The sequence below is a fragment of the Haliotis rufescens genome, unplaced genomic scaffold (genome assembly GCF_023055435.1).
Source record: "Haliotis rufescens isolate VD_foot unplaced genomic scaffold, xgHalRufe1.0.p SCAF_12, whole genome shotgun sequence".
Classification (NCBI taxonomy): Eukaryota; Metazoa; Mollusca; class Gastropoda; order Lepetellida; family Haliotidae; genus Haliotis; species Haliotis rufescens.
In genome coordinates, this window is record NW_025963802.1 from 10,611,487 (window position 1) to 10,635,811 (window position 24,325).

The window sequence follows — 24,325 nt, forward strand, 5'->3', positions numbered from 1 at the left end:
TAAAGGGTGCACTTTTCACGCTCTGAAATGATGGCATCGCTGGGATGCTGGCTTCATCTACTTGAGTGACTTGCTCCTCGTACAATGCTTGCATCTGTGTGGTTTCTTCTTCGCGCTCTTTTACGAAGATTGCTGACAAAGGTCACTCTGGTTTCATCTTCAAGTGGATGGTTATGTTCCGACTGATTGCGAAGAAAGTCACCGACAGTCGTACATTTCCCATTGCATGTCTTGACGACACCTCTCCAATGTGTGCAGGTTTGCCTCTCGCGGTTTCTGTTGTAAATATATCCATCTAATATCAACTGCTTACTTCCACGCCGAGAGGTGATGTACTCTACTTTCCTTAAACCAGCCATCATCGATACTGATAATGATACGTACCCCAAGATCATTTTTATTTGTTTGATGAGTAGATAATCTCAACTCAACACCTTCAATTGATCATACAGTAAGACAATTAAGCTACTCCATAGTTTACATAGTTAATCTCATGCCTATTGAACCTGTGCTGAGAGTAAGGTATTTTAGATTAATTAAACGAAATTGTAACATATATACTCCCTAAACTGTGAGTCCCCTATCCCTACTCAGTACTTTAATCTAATAAGGACTTATCCATTACACCTGTAGGTATAATCCCTCTTTGCCTAGGTAAAAGTGTCTAACAATTGGGACGTCTAACTAATGGGATATAACCTCACTGACTATGATCTTAGGTCATTTTGAGTGCAGTCAAAGTAACTCTACCACACACTGTTGATGAATGAGACATCAAATCCAGCTGGCTTGATAAACCTCACCCTATATTGGTTACTGACTATGAACTTGGAACAATTTTTTTGTAGAGTCTACATAACTCTTTTCACATACTGTTATGACTGGGACACAGAATCCAACTGGGTTGATAAAACTCTCAGTGCTCACTGAAGTCACTAGTTTATACTTGATGAAAAAACCATGAAGGGAGGAAAGGAGATTCTTTTTCCTTTTCTTTTCTGTTTTACTTTTGAAATGAAAAAATATAAAAAAAACATGATGCTTTTCTTCCTTTAAATAAAAACCCAACAACAATAACTGTTACACCTAAAAAAATTATTAATGATAATTAGTTTACTTTATTTTTATCACACCATGGATGTGGCCTTGTGTGGACTGTCACATCATGAGTGTGGACTGTGCCGGGGAGGGAGTTTGTCTCAAGGTAGAAGGGAGGGAGGCCTGTGGTACCTCAGGTGGAGTGTTTACCATGGCAGACTGGGCTGGTTGCAGTGTCAGAGTAGCAGACACTGGGGAGACCTCTGGTAGCTGACGTCGAGGGAGGGAGGCCTGTGGTACCTCAGGTGGAGTGTTTACCATGGCAGACTGGGCTGGTTGCAGTGTCGGAGTAGCAGACACTGGGGAGACCTCTGGTAGCTGACGTCGAGGGAGGGAGGCCTGTGGTACCTCAGGTGGAGTGTGTACCATGGCAGACTGGGCTGGTTGCAGTGTCGGAGTAGCAGACACTGGGGAGACCTCCGGTAGCTGACGTCGAGGGAGGGAGGCCTGTGGTACCTCAGGTGCACAGCAAAAAAGTGTAGGTTTCCGTCTTCCGGAAACCTTCCGGATACCTACCCATTTTGGATCCGGCCCGGATACCTTCCGGAAACCTTCCAAAAAAAATGTCAAAATTTGGGGGGTGCATTTTGTTCACTTAAGTGTGAAACACATAAAAAATGATCTTGAAAATATCAAGAATTTTGAAGGTTGCTGAAGGCATCTGGTAGGTTTCCGGAAGGTTTCCGGAAGGTATCCGGATGCAAATTTTCTTCATGTCTTGTTTCTGGTTATTAATGTTAGCCTGTACATATGAGATAGCTGTTGTGATATTCTGTGTTATTTTAGTTGTAAATATCCTCATAAAACTAAGATATGTGGGCATGCATTGTTCACAAGTTCGATTCGCGACATGGGTACAAATGTGTGAAGCTTATTGCTGGTGTCACCCACCGTGATATTGTTACAATATTGCTAAAAGTGGCATAACACCATTCTCACTCAGAAAAAATGGAAAGTCATTGGTTATGTGCTTTGGCATTTGGCCCTGGTGAAATTAAAAGATTAGTTTGGAACGGTATCAGTACTTGTTATATCTGGACAGTGTAGTTTCATGGGAGTACGAAACACAATACAATTGTCCCAAATTGGTGCATAAGACTAATGGCATCCATAGAAAACACCTAAATAGAGCACAGAAAAAAAATATCAATGTCATTTGATTACTAGCGTGGAACTACAACTTTTGTTAAGTGAGCTGTATTCATAGTAGGAAAACATTCAGGGCATTAGTATATTTTATATTTGTTCAGCACCTATGTTATGGCTGATCAGTATCATATTTCTTTATGCTTATGAAGCAAAACAAATAATGTTTTTGGAAAAAAAATCATATTTATTGATTATATGACATTTCATTGGTACATATCACAAATTGAAATTTGATCAAGCAAGAAGAGGAACTAGCATAAAGTAACCAGTGGTGTTTGCAAGAACTTACAGAACAGACTCTTCAATGCAATTTTCTAAATAAACAAATTAGTCAAATCTCAGAAGAATTTCATGGAAGAAGAATACGTAAAGTAAATTATGTTTCTGCAGTAAACCACAAAAGTCATTCAGATTTGTATAGTCAGCGTCGGTGTACACAACCTGGACACAGTCACAGTGCTTTGGCATAAATTCATTCAGACTTGATTAGTGTCATACTATATATAGTCACTATACTATAGTCACACTGATGTGGCATTATTCATTCAGAATCATCACTTTCTGAGGTGAATCTGTTGGTTGTTATCGGGAGGATTGTTCATCATCCGGCAAGTCCCTTGTCTGACATGTCTGAGCAAGATCTTCTTAAATGTAGCTGGTGTCAGATTGTGAAATCCAAGTTCTGAAACAATTCATAACATCTTTAGAAACTAGTTATTCAAAAATTATGAAACACATATTTACACATGTAAAAAGTTGTTTTCTCGAACAGTGGGGTATTGACAATTTATCTTGCAACTGATATTTAACCAATCTTTGAACATGTAAATAAGCCATTGCAAACAGAAAAGTGTTCAGAAAATACAAAAATGTATCCGGTCTTCAAAAACAATACCTTAAGCGCCACACGGTTCACCTGAATTTTGCTTGAATGTTTGCATTACAAATATATGGAAGACAATGCAAAACTAAGTTACATAGGTTCTTATACATAAAAAACAGAACTATTCATAATAATCAAAACTTTCAATCAGACAGGTCATGTAAGTGATCTAAAAATACAACATAATGAGCGAGTGAGTTTATAGTTTCATGCAGCTCGTTAACAATATTGCAGCTATCATGTTAACTGTTCCATGACGTGGATGAAATAACTAATCAGCTGCTACCGTATTTTCTTGAGTATAGTGCGCAATATTTGTCCAAAAAACATAGCTGTGTAGAAGAGGGTGCGCATTATACACGAAATAATGACTTTTGATGATTTTTTTCCCCCATGGAAAGATATTGCCGTGGGCACGTAACACCGGAAATACCATGTCAACAAATCCATACTAAAGTACGCAAATTAATCATGTAATGACACTGTCTGGCTATAAAAAGTGTTGGTTTTTTATATCTGGACTTATGTATGTAATTATTTCATTAATTCTATTCAAAATTCCTTTAAATACTGTTTTAATTAATTTCGGCGAAATCGCGTGGAAGCGAGCGGAAGATCGCGCAACTCACCTTTATTAACAGCGACCACGGTCAGATTACCGCTATTGACGCCTTGAAACGAACTTTAATTGACAGAGAATGGATACATATATCATAAATGCCATACTTTGACTCGTTAAAAGTCATATTTGTTATAGTTTGACGATTCTATGTCAACACGTAGTTCTCGCGATCACGTGCGCGAGAGCCTTGACGGTGACTGGTCAGACTGGTTCCATGTGAAAAATTAATACCCGGCAATAGCGATCAGCTGCTTCGCTAAGGGTTATTATTATTTAAAATATGTTTAGTAAAAGCTGCAACTAAATTAACAAGATATTGGGATATATTATTCTTGATAAAAAATAGTTTCAGATACAATTTTTGCCGATCCTTGCATTAAAATACTGTAAAGTTATATATCATTGGGTGTGTCTTGACCGAATCACCGGTAGATTCCAAGAAAACGTGTGTACAACTGATAGCTGTGTCCGGCTTAGTTTACGAGAAAATACACAAGGTAATCTTAATCCCTGGATGTAAAACAATGCCTGGCAGAACAAAAAATACAATTTAAACGGTAAATAAATTTGTCTGGTGATTTTTATCTCAAATTTTGAATTTGTACTGACCAAGTTTCTCATCACCCGTTCGTTTACCGGAATTCGCTGAAGGGGTAGATCTACAGTGTAATTTATTTCTGCACTTGACATTCGATTTTTCCCCCTAAAATACTGAATCCGCTAGAGGGGGTTGCGCACTATACTCAAGAAAATACGGGTAATTGATATAGGAAATACCCACACGCTTGTGTGAACTCTCAACATCTACTGAATGACGTATTGAATCGTAGACCATTCATTGTGTGCTATGATGAATAGATAAACCACTAAACTCGTGAAGTTCACGTAATAATTTTCAAACAATCCTGATAGTGCAACACGTCAATTTTAAATCACACACATTCAAGTACACACACGTCTTTCCATGTATCCACAATCACCCGCTAACCGCACAGGCCGCAGACACCCAAACGAGCCTCCTTGTGGTAATGAAGGCCGGGAATCAACCAAGCGCTAATGGTGACGTGACACCAATACACAGAATATTCAAAGTCCTTTTACACGCGCTTCAGTGACTTTGCCCACGCACGAGAAAAACCGGGTCCTGCAGTAGGAATTGAAAATCCACATCCCAAAGAGGCCACCCTGACTGGTTAAGGCATATCGTTTTGATCGTTTATTTGAGGATGTTAGAAATAAAAGTCAACGGAAGAAATCCGTACGGCTGTTGTCTTGATTCTTTGCTTTATGAAATATTTAGTCCCACCAAATATATATGTTCATTCTGAAATCATGTTCAGATGTCATCAACAGCTCCATTTATTAGTGAACACGAACAATAATAATTATGGGATACATCAGCATCACAAAGAGCACTACGTGTTTCAGGCGGGTGTTTGTTGCAAGTTCAATTGCGCGTGTTATGGCAACAATAAGAAAAATAACATCAAGTATAAATATAAATGGGGAAGAAAACATGATCTTATTCAATGACTAGACAGATGGTTTACGTACTTGTCCGTTATCGACAGGTCGGAATTCGCTTTATGCAAATATTTTTACCCGGGCATACATTCCATTAGCTTACTTGGTTTTTCAAATTCTGAAAACACGTGGACAATATGTTTTCTACACACAATGTTGCCTGTGATATTCAGTGCGCGCGCGTGTTTACATGTATGTTTCATCGTGTCTATTGTTATTTATTATAAACGAAATTAGGTTGTTTTAACGTTCGTGATCGAAAATCGGACAACTACACGATCGATAACGATTCAAACTCGTAATAAATGTTAGCGGAATACGTTTTCAAAAACTACTGATACGGAGTGTATGTCTGACTTAAAATACTTTATAAGGCATAGTTGGGAATGCAAGTCGCCAATTTGAAACTAAAGTATTCATGGAAATGGAAAAAAACTGTTTTGATTTAATAATCGACACAAAGCATTACGTAGATGTAAATACGAAATAACAAAACAACTGGAAAAGTACTAGTCTAAACCTTTGATACGCTGTATTTGTGCCAAAGCCCAATTAGTACTAATTGAGTTGTTTGAATATTTCTATATTTTGTATATTAACTGCATTTATTTAAAATCTGAGATCGAAAAAAACAGTTTTTTTTTCATTTCCGTGAGTACTTTAGTGCCGCAAATGCTTAGAAAGCTGCTTTCATAGTGGCTTGTGTCGACTTCCTGTTAGTAATTTGATTGGTCGGTCAAACTTCGCGGAAGGTCGTTCTGACGTGACCTGTAAAGTACACAGCGGTTGCGAGATTTTGTATATGAGTTTAATAAGATTGAGGTAATCAAGGCATGTGATTAATCCTGTTTTGTTTATTGAAAGCAGTAGTTGTTTATTGTTAAGCAAGTTTATCTCTGCAGCCGTTGAAATATGCAGCTACTCGCCGACTCGTCTCGCATCAAAACACGTGTCTGTGTACTCGCGGGCAGATGACCACGGAGTACGTTGATGACTGTGTCGGATTAACGAGACTAATTAATAAGTGATTTCAGTGGTTCGTTGCAAATTAGGTGTGTCGATGTCGGGAGTGCGAGGCTGTCGGATTAACGGGTCTAAATAGCGATGGGCACTCGTGAAGAGCAACCTCCTCGTGGTGAGTGCTGGGTAGCGCTAATAGCTCTTCCCCCGTGTGGAACCGGGGTAGAATATTTCCACAGCACCCCATTGCTGGTCGTAAGAGGCGACCAAAGTGGGCAGCCCGTTTGCCGTGGGTTGCGTCCCTGTGTCGGCGGAGGACGGGAGTCTGGTAGTTGAGGGCACTGGTTCCTGGAACTGTGTTCCTTTGCCCAACACACTACTTCGACCCTTACTTCGCCTAGACGGGTGGTAAGATGGGCCCGGTCTTATCAATCGGCTGGTCATGCCAGGCCCTGTGCGTAATATTGTATATGCACTCCTGTGTTGTATTATAATGTATATTTTGGACTTGGCCAAGCATACTTTGTATGAATTACCAATTTTTGATGGATTTAAATTGCCTAGAGTCTTACGCCAGAAGGCGGTGGCTCATGGGCCAATCTGGTGATGTTGACCTCTGTATTCTGTATGTCTCCAGTTTCTTGTCATGGACTGAACCTGCCTGGCACTACATCTGGTAGATAAATATAGCTATTCAAGTCATATTTGCTGGAGTATAACATCCCTGTATCCCTGGTGTTTGCATCCTGGATATCCGGTGCAATATAACACTGTCCTTGTTGACACTCGATGGCGGGTGGGGAACAGGGGTGCTGAATTATATTCTTTTCATCATGGCTCAACAACAATCTGGTTCTTCTCGAAATGAAAAAAAGAGACGTCTAGAGGAAATTGAATTTACAACTGGAAATGATTCTCAAAATATTGATTCCTGGGCTCGATTCCTGGTAATTGAGGCTGCTGACAAACTACCCATCAAATTGAATCCTTTTGCCATATCTAAGGCTGTGTCTGGGATTTGCGGTGAGGTCAAGAACGTCACCCGTCTCCGTAGTGGTTCGCTTCTGGTGGAGTGTGCACGGAGACAGCAATCTCTCAATCTTTTATCTATCTCTACCTTTGCCAATATTGAGGTTGCTGTGTCTGTGCACAGAACATTAAATTCTTGTCGAGGCATTGTTCGTGACAGAGCTCGTTGTCTGTCCGACATGTCTGAAGAAGAAATCGTTTCAGAGTTGGGAGACCAAGCCGTTACTGAAGTTAAACGTTTCACAATGAAGAAAGATGGTGTCATCACAAACACTAATACTTATCTCATAACGTTTGCCCGTACATCCCTGCCACAGGCAATTAAAGCAGGTTATATGAACATCGGAGTGGATGTGTATGTCCCCAATCCGCTCCGATGCTACAAGTGCCAACATTTCGGTCACGGTTCCAAATCCTGTCGCAACTCTGTGGTATGTCATCGCTGTGGTGACAGCCATGAGAGCTCTGACTGCGATCATGATTTGAAGTGTGCAAACTGTTCTGGCCCACATGTTGCTTCGTCAAAATCTTGCCCTGTGTGGCAAATGGAATCTAAAATAATGAAACTCAAATGTGAAAGAAACATATCCTACCTGGATGCCAAAAAACTATTTAAAGATCAGACCACGACTTCATCTACCATTTCCTACTCTGCTGCAGTCTCTCGCTCTGTAGCAACATCCTCTATTTCGTGCCAGACTGACTTGACATGGGTCAAGTCAGAAAAACCTGTTGCTACTATTCAACTCACTGAACATATTACTGCCACTCACTCTAGTTCAGGATCTCAAACTGAGATTCAGCCTGAGAAACATTCTCAAACGTCTATGAAAGAACCTGTTAATCAGTCAAAAAAGGGAAAAAGAAATTGCATAGAAAACAAGCACCGATCGTCCCTTCACCTTCAGACGTTCCTTTACAGAACTCATTTGGGCCTCTGGATATGGAGGTTACTCTGTCCTCACCGGACAGGCGGAGGAGTAGTTCCTCCTCACATTCACGCGAGCGATCTCCAATTGAGCCACCATGACTCAATTGTCCAACATTATACAGTGGAATTGCAGAGGACTTAGGCATAATTTTAATGAGATACAATTATTAATACAGGATTTTCAACCGTCAGCATTGTGTCTTCAGGAAACATACCTGAAAACTACAGATCAGTTCACCTTACGACAGTACAATGACTATCATTCATTTTCTCCTCCAGGAGATAAAGCAACGGGAGGCTCTTCTATCTTGGTGCGACAGGGGATAATACATAGTCCTGTCCCCCTAAATACCAATCTTCAAACTGTTGCTGTTCGTCTGACTCTGCACATTGCTTTTACGCTGTGCTCTTTGTATATCCCTCCTTCTTCTGATCTTCGACAGTCTGATCTTCAAAATCTGTATGACCAGCTCCCAAAGCCCTGCATCATCATGGGTGATCTGAACGGACACAACCCGCTTTGGGGAAGTGCAAATACCAGTTCTAAAGGAAAAATCATTGAGGAATTTATTTCTGACAACAACCTGTGTATTTTTAATGATGATTCTGCAACATATTTACATCCAGCCACTGGAACTTATTCTGCCCTCGATCTGTCACTCACAGACTCAAACTTGTATAACGAATTTGCATGGTCAGTCCATGATGACCTGTGCGGGAGTGATCATTTTCCCACAGTACTTAAAACTGTTAATCCTACTGATGAGCCACCATCATGCAGATGGAACTTTACCAAGGCTAATTGGTCCTTATATGAGGTACTGTGTACTGACACAATAATACATCACATTTTCCAGAATATTCCAGATCCGATACAGTTGTTTTCGGATTTACTGAATGACATTGCTGACCAAACCATTCCTAAGTCCTCTGCGAATTCCCATATTCGTAAACCATGGTTCACAAATGACTGCAAACAGGCCAGAAAGTGTAGGAAGAAAGCAGAAAAATATTTTCGCCGACATCCTACAGTCCATAATTTGAATAAGGTTAAAATTACAAATGCCAAAGCAAGACGTGCTTTTAAACAAAATAAGCGTATGTCTTGGAGGAACTATGTCTCCAAAATAAATTCCCGCACGCCCATATCCAAGGTGTGGAATATGGTGCAGAAAATAAAAGGCAAAGGTTCAAGATCGTCTGTTCACCATCTTAAGGAAGGTGACACGTTATTAACGGATAAAACAGATATTGCCAATAAACTTGGAGAAACGTTAGTGAAACATTCTTCACCTTCTAATTATGTCCCGGAGTTTCAAAAATTTAAGAAACAACAGGAGAAGATCAAAGTTAATTTCACTTCTGATAATGGTGAAGACTATAATGAAGTCTTCTCATTACATGAGCTACATACCGCCCTTGGGCAAGCTCATGACACAGCAACGGGAGCTGATAACATTCATTACCAGCTTTTAAAACATTTACCAGATTCTTGTCTGGAGACACTTTTAGACATATTTGATCAAATATGGACATCAGGGAATTTTCCTACTTCATGGCATAATGCCATTGTAGTCCCAATACCGAAGCCTGGCCGGGATCATACAGATCCCTCTAACTATCGACCTATATCCTTAACAAGCTGCGTATGTAAAACCATGGAACGAATGGTTAATAATAGATTAATTTGGTATCTGGAAACCAATAATCTAATTACAAATATCCAATGTGGTTTCCGAAAAAATAGAAGTACTATCGACCATTTAGTACGATTAGAATCCTTTGTGAAAAATGCTATTGTAAACAAACAACACGTAGTATCAATTTTCTTTGATCTTGAGAAAGCCTACGATACTACTTGGAAGCATGGCATTTTAAAGGATTTACATGATTTTGGTTTGAGAGGCCGTTTGCCTCATTTTATATCACAATTTTTAACAGACAGACAATTTCAAGTCCGTGTGGGTTCCACCCTGTCTGACCATTATAATCAGGATCAGGGTGTCCCACAAGGCAGTATATTGTCTGTCACCTTGTTTAGTATTAAAATTAATAGTCTGTCCAAGGTTTTAAGTAATTCAGTGGATGGATCACTGTTCGTGGATGATTTTAATGCATCTTGTTGTGGTAAAAATATGCATACCATAGAGAGGCAGTTACAAATCTGTCTCAATAAAATTCATAAATGGTCTCTCGAAAACGGGTTCAAATTTTCTATGTCTAAAACTAACTGTATACACTTCTGCAGAAAATATAAGCCGCATAAAGAACCTGAATTATTTTTGAATGGCACCCCTATCAAAGTTGTTAAAGAGGCCAAATTCTTGGGACTCATCTTTGATAGCCATTTAACTTTCTTACCACACATTAAATCTCTTTAAGCTAAATGCCTGAAAGCACTCGATTTGTTGAAAGTTGTTTCTAATTCCAAGTGGGGAGGGGATCAGACTACCCTCCTACACTTATACAGGTCACTGATCCGTTCCAAACTTGATTATGGCTCCATCGTCTACGGTGGAGCCTGTAAAAGTAATTTAAAAAAACTTGATACTATCCATCACCAGGGACTGAGGCTTTGCCTTGGAGCCTTTCGCACTTCTCCTATTCCGAGTCTGTCTGTTGAGGCGGATGAGCCTTCTCTTAAACAACGCCGTCTGAAACTATCTTTACAATACATCACTAAATTATATTCCAATCAGTCAAATCCAGCCTTTAATTGCGTATTTAATCCTTTGTACGAAGATATTTACAATAAGAAAACATCTCTTGTTCCACCCCTAGGAATAAGAATTAAATCAGTCATTTCTGCTGCGAACATTAACTTTCAGGATATAGCTCTGACAAAACTTTTTTCATCGCCTCCTTGGCAGATGGTAAGACCAACTGTAGACCTCACATTAACAAAACTTAAGAAATCTGATACAAATCCACTTATTTATAAACAAGAATACAATCAATTACGAAACACTTATGACACATATAAATCTATATTTACAGATGGATCCAAGGATGGTGGCGCAGTTGCTAGTGCCACCGTCATTGGATCCAGAACAGTATCTTCACGTTTACCCGATAATAGTTCCATATTCACTGCAGAAGCGCACGCAATTTTAACAGCACTACAATATATCAAGAAGAAATCAAAATATAAAGACTTCATTATATTTTCAGATTCACTTTCGTGCCTTCAGGCTATTAAAAATATGTCATCTAAACATCCATTTTTAATTGAAATTCTTGAGTTATTTAATGATCTTGCGACTGGCCAATATGACATCGTTTTTTGTTGGTTACCAAGCCATGTTGGGATTGTTGGTAACACACTGGCTGATGCTGCCGCAAAAGCAGCACTCAACAAATCTGTGACACCACTTCTTTTACCATACAGTGATTATAAACCTGTCATTAGATCTTACATCAGAGATCTAATGCAGAAGAAGTGGGACACCCAAGTGGGTATAAATAAATTACATGCAATAAAAGCGAATATCGGTTATACCTACTTGGGTTGTCAGTCCAGATTTGAAGAGGTCATTTTAAGACGATGTCGTATTTGCCATTCACGTTATACTCATGAATATATTTTAAAAGGTGAAGATCCTCCATTCTGCGTCCCTTGTGATGAAAGAATCACGGTCAAGCATGTCCTGCTTGACTGCATTGATTTTTCCATCACAAGGGATAAATATTTCAAGGTATCAGGTATCAAGGATCTTTTTTATCAGGTAAGTAGTCATTTAATTATTGGTTTTTTAAAGGAAATCGAATTACTGCATAAATTTTGATTGTTATAGTTTGTAATTAAATAAATAACTTTTATAATTGGTAGAATTATTCAGTAACTGGGATTGTTAGTGGCTATATCCTCGAAGGGGGTTAAAGTAGTGTAAAATTATTGTCCCCCTGAGAGGGTATGTAAGACCACGTCTTTCAAAGTATGTTTATTTCTGCTCGTTTTTAGACGTAGTATATATGTTCATTTATTCTGGCTAGATTTGTCATTAATCGCCAACAGCGGAAGGGATGATGTAAATCCGGCTGGGGTCCATGCAGGTAGCAAAAGTACTGTAAGTCCCCATGGACCCTAGCATGGTGATCTACCTTCAGCTGCTGGCGATCTATAGCCCTTTTTTATATTGTACCGTTATATATAGTGATATCTTTTATAGTTGTATGCTAGTTTTAAATATTAATCTGTGATATTCTAGTAATTTTACTGTCCATCGTTGACAGCTTTTTATGTTGTATACATTTATGTATTATTAATGTACTTCTCGTCACGATATGGCTGAAATACTGCCGATGTGACGTTAAATCATAACTCACTCACTCACTCCGACTGCAGCGTATTTCGCACACGGGCCTGGCCAGACCATTTAGTGTATTCCGAGAAGGGTGAAAGTGGTGTGTGCAACACAAGAGGGGGCTTTTAGGGGTTGCTTATATCGATTTTTGAAATTTTAAAATTTGGAATAAATGCCGAGGTGGATGGAGGAGGGAACTAAGGGAGCTGGGTGAGGTGGGTATTTGTATGTTTATTGGATTTTGGGTTGGTAGATTAATTAGTTTTTAGATGCGCTTAATTAGGCCTGTTTTGACTAGGAATACGCCTAGGGCCTTGAAGTTTTCTAGTTTATTTTGAGGGTTTAGTATTTCATCTAGAGTAGGAACCTTATTTAGATTGAGGTTGGTTTGTAGTGTGGTTCTGTGTGTTTGGTAGTGGGTGCAGTGGATGAGTGCGTGTTCTGTGGTTTCGGGTTGTTTGCAGTGGGGGCAGTTGCCTGTGGTGTGTCTTTTAAGTTGTTTTAGGTGGTTATTTAGGTTCGTGTGTCCTGTTTGGAGTTTTGTAATTAATCTGTCAATTTTTTTAGAGGGGTGAAGGATTTTAGGTTTGGCTAGTGGTTTTCTGAGCACTTTTTTGATTTGGCTATTTGAGTTTTGATATTGATTATGCCATTTTTTGGTTATTTTTTGTTTGTTTACACTTTTAATTTCTGATTTTGAGATGGGTAGGTTTAGGCTTATTTCTGGTATTTTGAGAGATAATTTAGCTGCTTTATCGGCGCTTTCGTTGCCGTAAATTCCTACGTGGGCGGGGATCCACAAGAAGGTTATTTGTTTGCCTGCTTTTGTTAGTTCGTTGGAGCTTTTAAGTATTTGGTTTATTAATTTAGGTCGTTTTTTGGTATTTTTGTTTTGGAGGGCTTGTAGTCCACTTAGCGAGTCAGTGAGAATTAGGATTTTTTTGTGGTTTTTTGATTGTTGGTTATGCAGGGCTGAGGCCATGCCCATAAGTTCGGCCGTGAATATAGATTGGTTGTTTGGGAGTCGGTAAGATTGTGTGGATATAACTGGCTGTGTGGTATGGACTCCGAAACCTGTGTGTTTGGAGATCGGGTCTGAAGATCCGTCAGTGTATATGTGACACCAATTTGGCCAATTTTCGTGTATGTATGAAAGTGTGGTTGTTTTAGCTATGTTTGGGTCGGTTTGTTTATTTATTTGGTTAGTTAGCGTTGTGTCTATTTGGGGTATTTTGAGTTTAGGGGTGAAGATATTTGATTTTTTGCAGTTTTGTTTAAGATTTTGAGTTTGGTGTTCATTGAGGTAGTTAGTTATTCTTTGGGATATTGGGGTGAGTAAGGGGTGTTTGCGAGCTAGAGCTTGGTTTCTTGGGCTAATGTTTTGGTTAATTAGGTTTTGGATGAGAGGGTTTGTTTGGGACGCGGCCCAGAAATTAAGGCTTAGATGTTCCCTGCGTAGATTTAGTGGCATTTCTCCTGTAAGGGCCTGAAGTGAGGTGTAGGAGGTGCCATGTTGGGTGCGTGTAATTAGTTTAAGGGCTTGGTATTGGATTGAGTCAAGTTTTTTAGATAGATCTTACCTTGTCAGCCCCCAAAACCAAAAGCTATAGAAAAAAACTCACCCAAAACGTAGCAAGCAAAAAACTAAACAACTTAGTCCTCCTACTAGCTTACATGTTAAAGCAGTCTAATCCAGAAGCCAGCTCCAAAGCCTTCTTTGGTGTAGCACATAAACTAAAACTCGTCACCACCTCTTTCGACCGTTTCAGCAGCAACCTTAATAACCTACTAAAGTAAATACCTAAACCAAGCCTAAACCAAACATAAATCCACCCAGTTTCCCAATGGAAGGCCTAAACATTTTTCAATGGAATGCCAATGGCCTCGCCGGCCATGGTTCTGAACTTAAAGCTAAATTCAAAATAGATAAAGGTCCCCATGTAGCTTGTATTCAAGAAACCAAATTCTCACATAAAACTAAATTCAACCTACCAAATTATAACGCAGTAAGAACCGACAGGTCCAAAACCATCCCAGGCAGAACAGGAGGAGGTATAATCATCTACGTTAGAGAGGATATTAACTACGAGGAAGTTAAAGTAAACACTCCTAATCTAGAAGCTAATGGAATCCAAGTCACCATCAATAACCAAAAAATAAAAATCATTAACATCTATCACTCAACACTAAAACCAATTAAAGATACAGACCTGGACATCCTTTACCAATTAGGAAATAAATCAACAATCTTCCTAGGAGACTTCAATGCCCATCATCCTACCTGGGGCATTGCAGATAAACTAGACAACCATGGACAACTAATATCAGAGTGGATCGAAAAAAATGACCTAATACTATTAAACAATAACCAACCAACTAGATACGACAAAATCCACCACACCATGTCGGCTATCGACTTAACAATATGTACGCCAGACTTAGCACAAAGTCTGATGTGGGACGTCCACCCAGTACCTCTTGGCAGCGACCACTTTCCCATAAATATAACCCTAGGAAATATAAAAATACCAAATCAAACCCCTAAACAGGAACCTAAATTTCAGTACAAAAACGCCAACTGGGACCAATTCCAAGAATTATGCAACGAAGCTAATCTAAACGATTTAGAAACAACAGACCCCGAAACATTCTGTCAAAACCTAACTAACTTCATAATCAACGCAGCCAAATCCGCAATCCCCTTCAAATCATCCAACCCAGGAAAACCCACTGTCCCTTGGTGGAATGAGGAAATAGAGCTAACTAGACTAAAACGCAAATCAGCTTTCAACAGAGCTAAACGAGACCCCTCTCATCTCAAAACAGCTCATGAACTAAACCACCAAGTCCAAAACCTAGTTAAAACTGCTAAAACCAAAAACTGGAAAAAATTCTGTGAGGAGCTAAACCACCACACCGACGCTAGGAAGGTGTGGCGCAAAATTCACGCCATCCGAGGCATCAAACGGCACAAAAAAAGCCCCAATATAAACAACTCAACTAACCCCAACCAAAAGGCCAACAACCTAGCCAAATACTTCTCTAAAGTTAGTAGCAACAGTAACTTCAGTAAGAAATTCCAAGATAAACTAAATAAAGAAATAAAATTCTCCAAAGAAATCAGACAAGACAACCTAGAAATAAATCAACCTTATACCATAGAAGAACTAAATCACGTACTAAACAATAGAAAAAAAGGAACAGCCCCTGGCCTAGACCTCACCTCTTACCAAATAATCAAACACTTACCTACCAAACTACTCCAAACTTTACTTAAACTATACAACCTAGTTTACCTAAACGGACAGGTCCCATCCTCATGGAAGGAAGCTCTAGTAATCCCAATACCTAAACCAAATAAACCAGCAGATCAGGCAAACTCCTATAGGCCCATATCCCTAACCTCAAATCTCTGCAAAATAATGGAACTTATGACTAAAAATAGGCTACAGCACTACCTAGACCAAAACAACATCATAAACCCCGACCAAAGCGGCTTCACTCCTGGCCGATCAACTCTCGATAACCTTGCCCGACTAGAACAGGATATAAAAACAGGACAGCTAAACAAGCAATACACCATAGGCATATTCCTCGACTTCTCTAAAGCTTTCGATATGGTATGGCACCACGGGCTAATACAAAAACTAAAAAAAATAGGACTAAAAGGCCAAATAATAAACTTCATCCAAGATTTCCTAAACAATCGCAAAATTACCGTGGGTATAGACCATACGCTATCGGACCAGTGTCCCCTAGAAAATGGCACTCCCCAGGGCAGCATTCTCAGCCCAACCCTCTTCAATATAATGATAAATGATCTATTCGAGGGCTTATCCCCTAAACTAAACACTTCAAAATTCGCGGATGATGGAGCCCTATGGATCCGCACTAAAAGCATTAAAATGGCAGAAAACTTAATCCAAAAATCTCTAAATAAAATACAACAATGGGCAGACAAATGGGGCTTCTCCCTTAACTCAGATAAAACAACAGGAGTAGTATTCAAACATAAAAACATGAAACCTGCCTACCCAATCCTCCAGCTAAACAACCAAACAATCAAATTCCAAAAACAAACCAAATTCTTAGGACTTATTTTCGATCAACACCTCACCTGGGAGGCTCACGTCCAAAACCTAAAAACTAGATGCAGCAAAGACCTTAACACATTAAGATGTCTCACCGGCTCTAACTGGGGAGCATCCAAAGATACCCTCCTCTCACTATATACAACACTAATTAGATCAAAACTAGACTACGGCTGCGCCATATACAACACCCTAAACCACTCTCTATCTAAAAGAAATCGTGATTCTCTCTCATATATATAGGGGAGGGGTAAGTTCATTTTTGGAGAAGTCACGTGCTGTATTGCGTCATCCCAGTTGACTGCGGGGTGATCACTGGCTCCAATAAATTTCATGCTGCTTCCCATTTGATTACGCGTATTTGGTGATAGTACAGGGATTACCTAATACAATTAATGTCCAAAAAACAATGAACACCTTTTATTTTTTTAATTTGTTTACAACACACGACGTAGGTTTTCCGTATCTGGACCCAATTATGATTCGACTTCCATCTTCATCAATTTAACACATCAATCTGTGCTGTGACTAGTTTTAAACATCAAGCGTGTCGCGTGTGTAAGAGTTAAAACTAATCTGAAACAACATTAAAAGTGAGAAGAAGTTAGTGCTGAAATCATACTGGGTATATAAAATTCCAGTTCCCAGTTTTTCGTGTACCATTTCAACATGGCATCAGTGAAAAGCAGACGACAAGCATTGCGGAGAAGTTAGCGTTGATCAAGAGAGAAAGAGATTCACAGGCCAAAGACAGAAGACATCAGAGGCCTTGGCATGAAGCAGGAAAAGACGGCGTACATGAGTGAGTTTGATTTTACGCCGCTTTTAGCAATATTCCAGCAATATCACGGCGGGGAACACCAGAAATGGGCTTCACACATTGTACCCATGTCGGGATTCGAACCCGGGTCTTCGGCGTGACGATCGAACGCTTTAACCACTAGGCTACCCGACCGCCCCAAGACGGCGTACGACCAGACACTGGACAATGCACTGTTTGCGTGGTTTACGCTATCCCGACATGACGGGACACCAATCTCTGGCGAAGTAATGAAATTTCAAGCCCAAAAGATTATTTCATTCATGTATATCTAACCATATTTGCATTCAAATGGGCCCAACAGTCAAAGTAGTTAACAATAACGGAACATCAAAACTTCTACAAAAGATCGATCTTACTCGAACAAAAATAAAATCATACATTGTATTTATTCTCACAAACACCGGCAATTCTTCTGTCGAAACAATGCATGCGCATTTACGTACATACGTCATCAAGTGTGCATATACAGTACATGTATTGGACTCCTCTTTAGTTCAACTATCACCCGACCTACATTCCATAATTGGAATAACGCCGGGGGTGTCCATTGGCCCCGAGACCCGCGTTATCGCGGGGGATGACTGTTTAACAGCTAATCACAGTGGATAATTAAATATACAGAGTTTCCTGTGTATGGCAGATGTGTATGCCGATTGAGGAATTTGCATTATTTCTAGAAGTACTGTATGCATATGAAATATATATTAGAAAATCACCGTGGGCATGTGGACTGTAAATATCAAATGCCCCACAGCATATTAATAACATCAAATAACAATCTTATGTTATCCCATACGCATGTAAGCATTATGAAATCGACGCTAAAACAAGGAAATAATTCTGTTTCACCGAAGGTGATGTGTTTAAGAACATTGGTTTTGTATGAAATAAGACACCCCGCAACATGTAATAATAGGTTAATCATATTTTATTCATCTGAGATTTGTAAACAGGCCAAACTGGCTTATGTAAATAACGCTCCCTCCAACACAACATATATTAAATACCGCATTCAGCAATATTCCAGCTATATGACGGCGGTCTGTAATTAATTGGGATTGATGACATGCATCAACCAAGTCAGGGTCGCTGACTTTGTTGATGCATGTCATCGTTTGTTTGTTTGTTGTTTAACGCCGCACCCAGCAATATTCTAGCTATATGACGGCGGTCTGTAAAATAATCGAGTCTGGACCAGACAACCAAGTGATTAATATCATGAGCATCGACCCACGCAATGCATCAACCAAGTCAGCGAGCCTGGACACCCGATCCCGTTGGTCGCCTTTTACAAGCATGGTCACTTTTTACGGCAAGCATGGGCTGCTGGCATGTCATCGTATCTCATTTGCATAATTCACTGGCGATACGGAACATTGAGGCGAACATCGCCATCACACACACATATATGCTGTCACAATTAAAATCGCTAATATAATACCACATGTCCCCCCCCCATTTCCAACATATTTCTCCTGCTTTTTATCTTTTCTGAAAATGAAAGCTATTTATTCTTGTAATCGCGGTTTTTGACGACTGTTGTTTTCTATTCATATGTATAATAAAACCACACATACATATTTGTCAGGCGGTACCCTTGGAAACCATCATGGTTATCATGGTTTAAAATATTGAAATCTGCTGTCACAATTCCAACACATTTCTCCTGCGTTTGAAATATTTTTCGCCACCGCGTTACGCATGGAAGGTGGCGAAAATAGTTAAAAACAACTGCGTTATAGCGTTCCGTAAGCATTTGCGATTCTAATGTTATCAAATTCGTAGATTCAAGGAAATGCCATAAATCCCTGTATAACCATGATAACAACTTCTGATAAGTTTATTATTACATAAACAGAACCACCTGCCCGACATGCTCATTACAGAACATTTTTCGGCAGTTTTTTTTTTCCTTTCTGTCACTCCGTGATTTCAGTTCGTGAAAAATGATTTAGTTGATCTCTGTTATAACTTTCCCGTCGTCTTGACAGCACGTGCCACGTGATCACGCATATACGCTTCAGTTATACAAATGACATTACAAATTTGTCGTCTGCAAACCAATATTCCCCACATTCGATCTCTACATGCTATCATATGTACTATGGATTTCGATATATACACATGCTACGTACAGCTCAAATAGGTTTCAGAATTGTATTTTGGGAAAGAAATGACTGACCGATAGAAAGCAATGCCAGAACGGAAGTGCGTCATTGTGTTTTGTTATTTATTTTCGAGTGAATTAGTCGCGATGGCCCACATGTCTTTGATAAAGCTGTATTCGGGCTTGGCGATTATTGTGGGGTTTTTAAAAAAAATATTTCCTCAAGTGTTTTGTTCATCATTTTCGGATAAATCTTTCTCTCTTCTAATGAAAACGAGCAAAATTAAAATGATATCCCGTGCGACAACGGGGAGTTGGCGATAATTTATAGCCAGTAGCAATACAGTCTAAATAATTTTGGTAAATAATTTGTTTACGAAATGTTGTGTCACATGATATGCAAATTAGGTGTAATGCCTCGTCACCACTGCGCCGGAATTTAGCTTTTTGTCCGTCATCATTTTTGCCGGATCATGGTTGGTCAGATTACAACAATGGGTACCGTTTTTCAGATGGAAATCGCGCGGATGTTAAAAATATGGAACTTCGTGGACATATCGTGCTTGGTTACCACATGTGACAAAGATTTCTCATGTATATATTCTGGCATTAAACAACGTGTCCGTGCCGATAACTCAAGGTGACAAATGCCGACTGACATGACTAACATCCCACGAACGTCTTTCGCATGCTCGAATTATTCCGTACCGTATCGCCACATAATATAGTAGCGGAAGGTAACATTGAGGTGAGTATCGCCATCACACACACATATATATGCTTTCACAATTAAAATCGCTAATAAAATACCACATGTTCCCCCAATTTCCAATATATTTCTCCTGCTTTCGATCTTTCCTGAAAATGTATTTTCTTGAGGACTGTAATTTTCGATTCAATTGTGTGACGGCAGATTTATATATAATAAAATCCAACATACATGTTTGTCAGGCGATATCCACGGAAACCAACCGCGTTATCTTGTTTTAATATATTGAAATTTGCTGTCTCAATTCCAACACATTTCTCCTTTTTTTCGCCACTGCGTTACAGTGTTCCGTAAGCATTTGCGATTCTCATGTTATCAAAATTGTCATACATAATTCATGGATTCAAGAAAATGCCATAATTCCCTGTATAAACAACTAAAAATTCTCGTGCAAAATTCGTGGGTTCGAGGAAATGCTAGCTTTGATTTTTTAACGAGGTGCTATAAATCACTGTATAAACAACTTGGTGACACTGACAAGTTTATTACATAAACAAAACACCTGCCCGACATTCTCATTACATAACATTTCCTGTGTGTTACAGCAAAGATCACGATTGTATTTGTAGGAATTACCATAATTAATTCACATGGTGTAACTTGCGTTGACAATACGATGAGACCTGACTTTAGGCACATGTAGTCAGCTGATCCGTCGAAGAACTCTCAAGTGGTCTGCACATCCGGTTAAGGAGCTCTCAAAATGTGACGAAAAGTCTTTTCTTGGATACCTAAGACAGTCAAAGCTCTTGAGAATTTCCTCATTCTCTCTCCAATGTCTTCTTGGTTGAAGGCAACATTGTATTACGCTTAATAATGACGATGTACTTATAGGTGTATATTTTATTGGCGCTTCTTCTTCTTGGCAGCTGATGGTAAGTAAGCCGCACTCGGTTATCTCCCTTGAACGCACGCGAACGGCTTACCCAGAGACTCTCACAATTTTTGGGTGACCCTCCCCGTTTGTTCTGATCTTAATTAAAATATTCATGGCAATATTCTTGACTAAAATCATTATCATATTTTTATCATATCTTAATCTGCCAAAAATATTGGTCTGGCAAAGTTTAAATTAATCATGATTACTGTTATTAAGTTTTGGATACATCGTCTGTTTCTAAATACAGTGAAACCCAACTTTGACTTGCATGACATTATTGAATCATCTACCCAATGTTCTTTATGCATTGATATGCATCTGCACAGAGTGGTCAAAGTCCTTGTCTGACACATAGTGTGCTACAAGGGAGACATCTGTTTGTGTCCAGCCAAACTGTCTGATAATCTCAAGGGCTGCCTTGGTAGCATCAAGGGATCTAGCTAATCCTAAATAAACATAAAACAAGTGACATCATCTTTTCTACAGAACACATGATCAAAGCCTGCCCCACCTTTGATGTTTATTACCTTGCTACTCTAAAAAAAGCTAATTAGCAAAATGAACTCAATGTCAACTCATTGTGGGCTAGGGATTAACAGGGCAATTAGTGTCGGGTGGGTATTAGCACTTGCAATTGTCTGTTAATTACTTAATTGAGTAGTGACGGCTTAGTCAGTTGTGCATTTACAACCATGCTGACTGCTATTCAACCTATCAAGTCAGTTTACTATGTAACATGCTTCTGGGGACCAAGGAAATGTATCTTGCTGGGTAACAGTTTTTTTCTACTTTATGAGATATCTGATATATAATAATAACAGTTTTGATGTGCATTTCTTTGTTTTGTTCACAAGGATGATTAGTAGTGATGGTATTTGAATAATTAGACACTATTTATTCCAAAAGAGGAATAGGGTTGGTGAAGAGGCAAAGCTTATTTGAACACAAAGACATTTAACAATTAATAAACAGAAACTGTACAAAAATCAGATTAACTGTTTAGATTAACTGTGCCTACAGTTGAAACTATCATGATGCAAATTTTCACTGAATCAAAGTCATGTCTTTTCACGACTCAGATCAGGTTGTAATGATTTAAGTTCACATAAAACTTGCTAATCTCAAATGACCCATCCCGACTTATGGCGCTTTTTATGATTTGGTTTGGTTTGTTGTTTTATGCCGCACTCAAGCGATATTCCGGCTATATGTAAATAATCGAGTCTTGACCAGACAGTCCAGTGATTGACATCATGAGCATCGACCCACACAATTGGGATCAATGACATGCTTCAACCAAGTCACCGAGCCTGACCGCCACCCAATCCCGTTAGTCAACTCTTTAGACAAGCATAGTCGCCTGTTACGGCAAGTATTGGGTTGCTTTATATTTGTGTGTCCAAATTACCCGATTATTAGAAATAATATGTATTATTATACACATGAATATGATATAAAAATGGCTTAATATGGTAATGTTGAAAATTATGTACAGGAAAACATTGAAAGAAATCATCGATACATGCATTTTTGTCAGAATCTGTTAGATTTAATCAATATGGTTTCATACTTGAATTATCTACTTACAATTTAATGATTACATTATTGCTTAACTGATAGTATTGAACTTTATTGTAATTAATACTTTTTGAGTATTTGATAATCATATATAAAGGCAATCAGATTGTTTGCAAATCCATTACATTTTGAAATAAATATGTTCAAAACACATGTAGTAGTACATATTATTTAGAAGATGGCAATAGTTATGACATGAAAAGATGTAATGTGTAGGATTCTCAAAATGGTATCCACAACGACAGGTAGTAGAAACATGTTGTGTTTGTTGTTTAACGCCACACTCAGCAATATTCCAGCCACATGACAGTGATCTGTAAATAATCGAGTCTGTACCAGACGACCCAGTGATTGACAATGTGGGCATTGATCTAAGCAATTGGAGCAGAATCGTGAATATTAACCTAATGAAGGAGTAAGTATATACTCAGAAATTTTGTGATCCTCATAATAAAGAAGTTGACATCAATACATTTCCTCCTTTAAGTCCTTATGTGTATCACTTGTAAATAACTTTCATAGACTTCAAGAGTATATCTGTGATACATGTGTGCACTTAAATAAATCACTGCATCCTTACCTGAGGCAGGAATAGATAATTTGACAGAAACCGTAGTCAAATTTATAGCGAAATACAGGTATTTGAAGATGTGTTTAATTCCATATATTTTACTTCAAAGCATGTTATCACAATAAATTCGCGTATAGGGTACGTTGGAGTAGAGGCTAATTTCTAATGTAAACTTGTTTTAACATTTCACAATTATTGGTCTTTGCAAGTTATCAATCCAAGTTTAATTTCATTTATTTTACAAAGGTAAAAAAAATAAGGCGCCATTTTCGCCAAGTAATAATCACCGTTTTCGCTTTCGGCATGGGTTTTGCCAATCGGTGACGTTTTAGCCATAACCCACTTATTGCACATTATAAGTTTCAATATATAATCAATTTAACCACTGGAATAAGTAAAAAATGAAATAAAAAACATATAGGAAACAAAGGTGCTTTCATAAACAAGCACTGATATAAAATGCGCAGCCGCAGGTAAAATTTAGTAAACAAATAATTAAAACTGTCAACATTGCTTGGCTTATGCAAAAACATAGCGTGTGGAGACGATAGACCACTGAAAAGAGCATATATATGTACACCCAATGACCCCTGACATCACAAGGCATTGTTTTGCCAGTGTGTCAGGCAACAAAATACTACAAATGAGTGAGTGAGTGAGTTAAGATTTAACGTCACATCGGCAGTATTTCAGCCATATCGTGACGAGAAGTACATTAATAATACATAAATGTATACAACATAAAAAGCTGTCAACGATGGACAGTAAAATTACTAGAATATCACAGATTAATATTTAAAACTAGCATACAACTATAAAAGATATCACTATATATAACGGTACAATACAAAAAAGGGCTATAGATCGCCAGCAGCTGAAGGTAGATCACCATGCTAGGGTCCATGGAAATACTACAAATTACATCAGAGGGTATTGTGACCTGTTTGAAAGGTTTGTGGTACTGTATTCTAAAGGTAGGCCCAAGATTCTAGACAATCCAGTGATT

At 38.7% G+C, this 24,325-nt stretch overlaps 1 protein-coding gene across 1 annotated transcript in view; it reads right to left on the reverse strand.

Moving 5' to 3' along the window:
* Nucleotides 1-1,158: 1,158 nt before the first annotated feature.
* LOC124126613 (uncharacterized protein DKFZp434B061-like) overlaps nt 1,159-24,325 on the reverse strand; it is a 30,860-nt gene continuing 7,693 nt past the window's right edge. The window contains exon 4 of the mRNA XM_048393868.1: nt 1,159-1,545. Coding sequence (XP_048249825.1) covers nt 1,159-1,545 — 387 coding nt within the window. The remainder of the gene's footprint in view (nt 1,546-24,325) is intronic.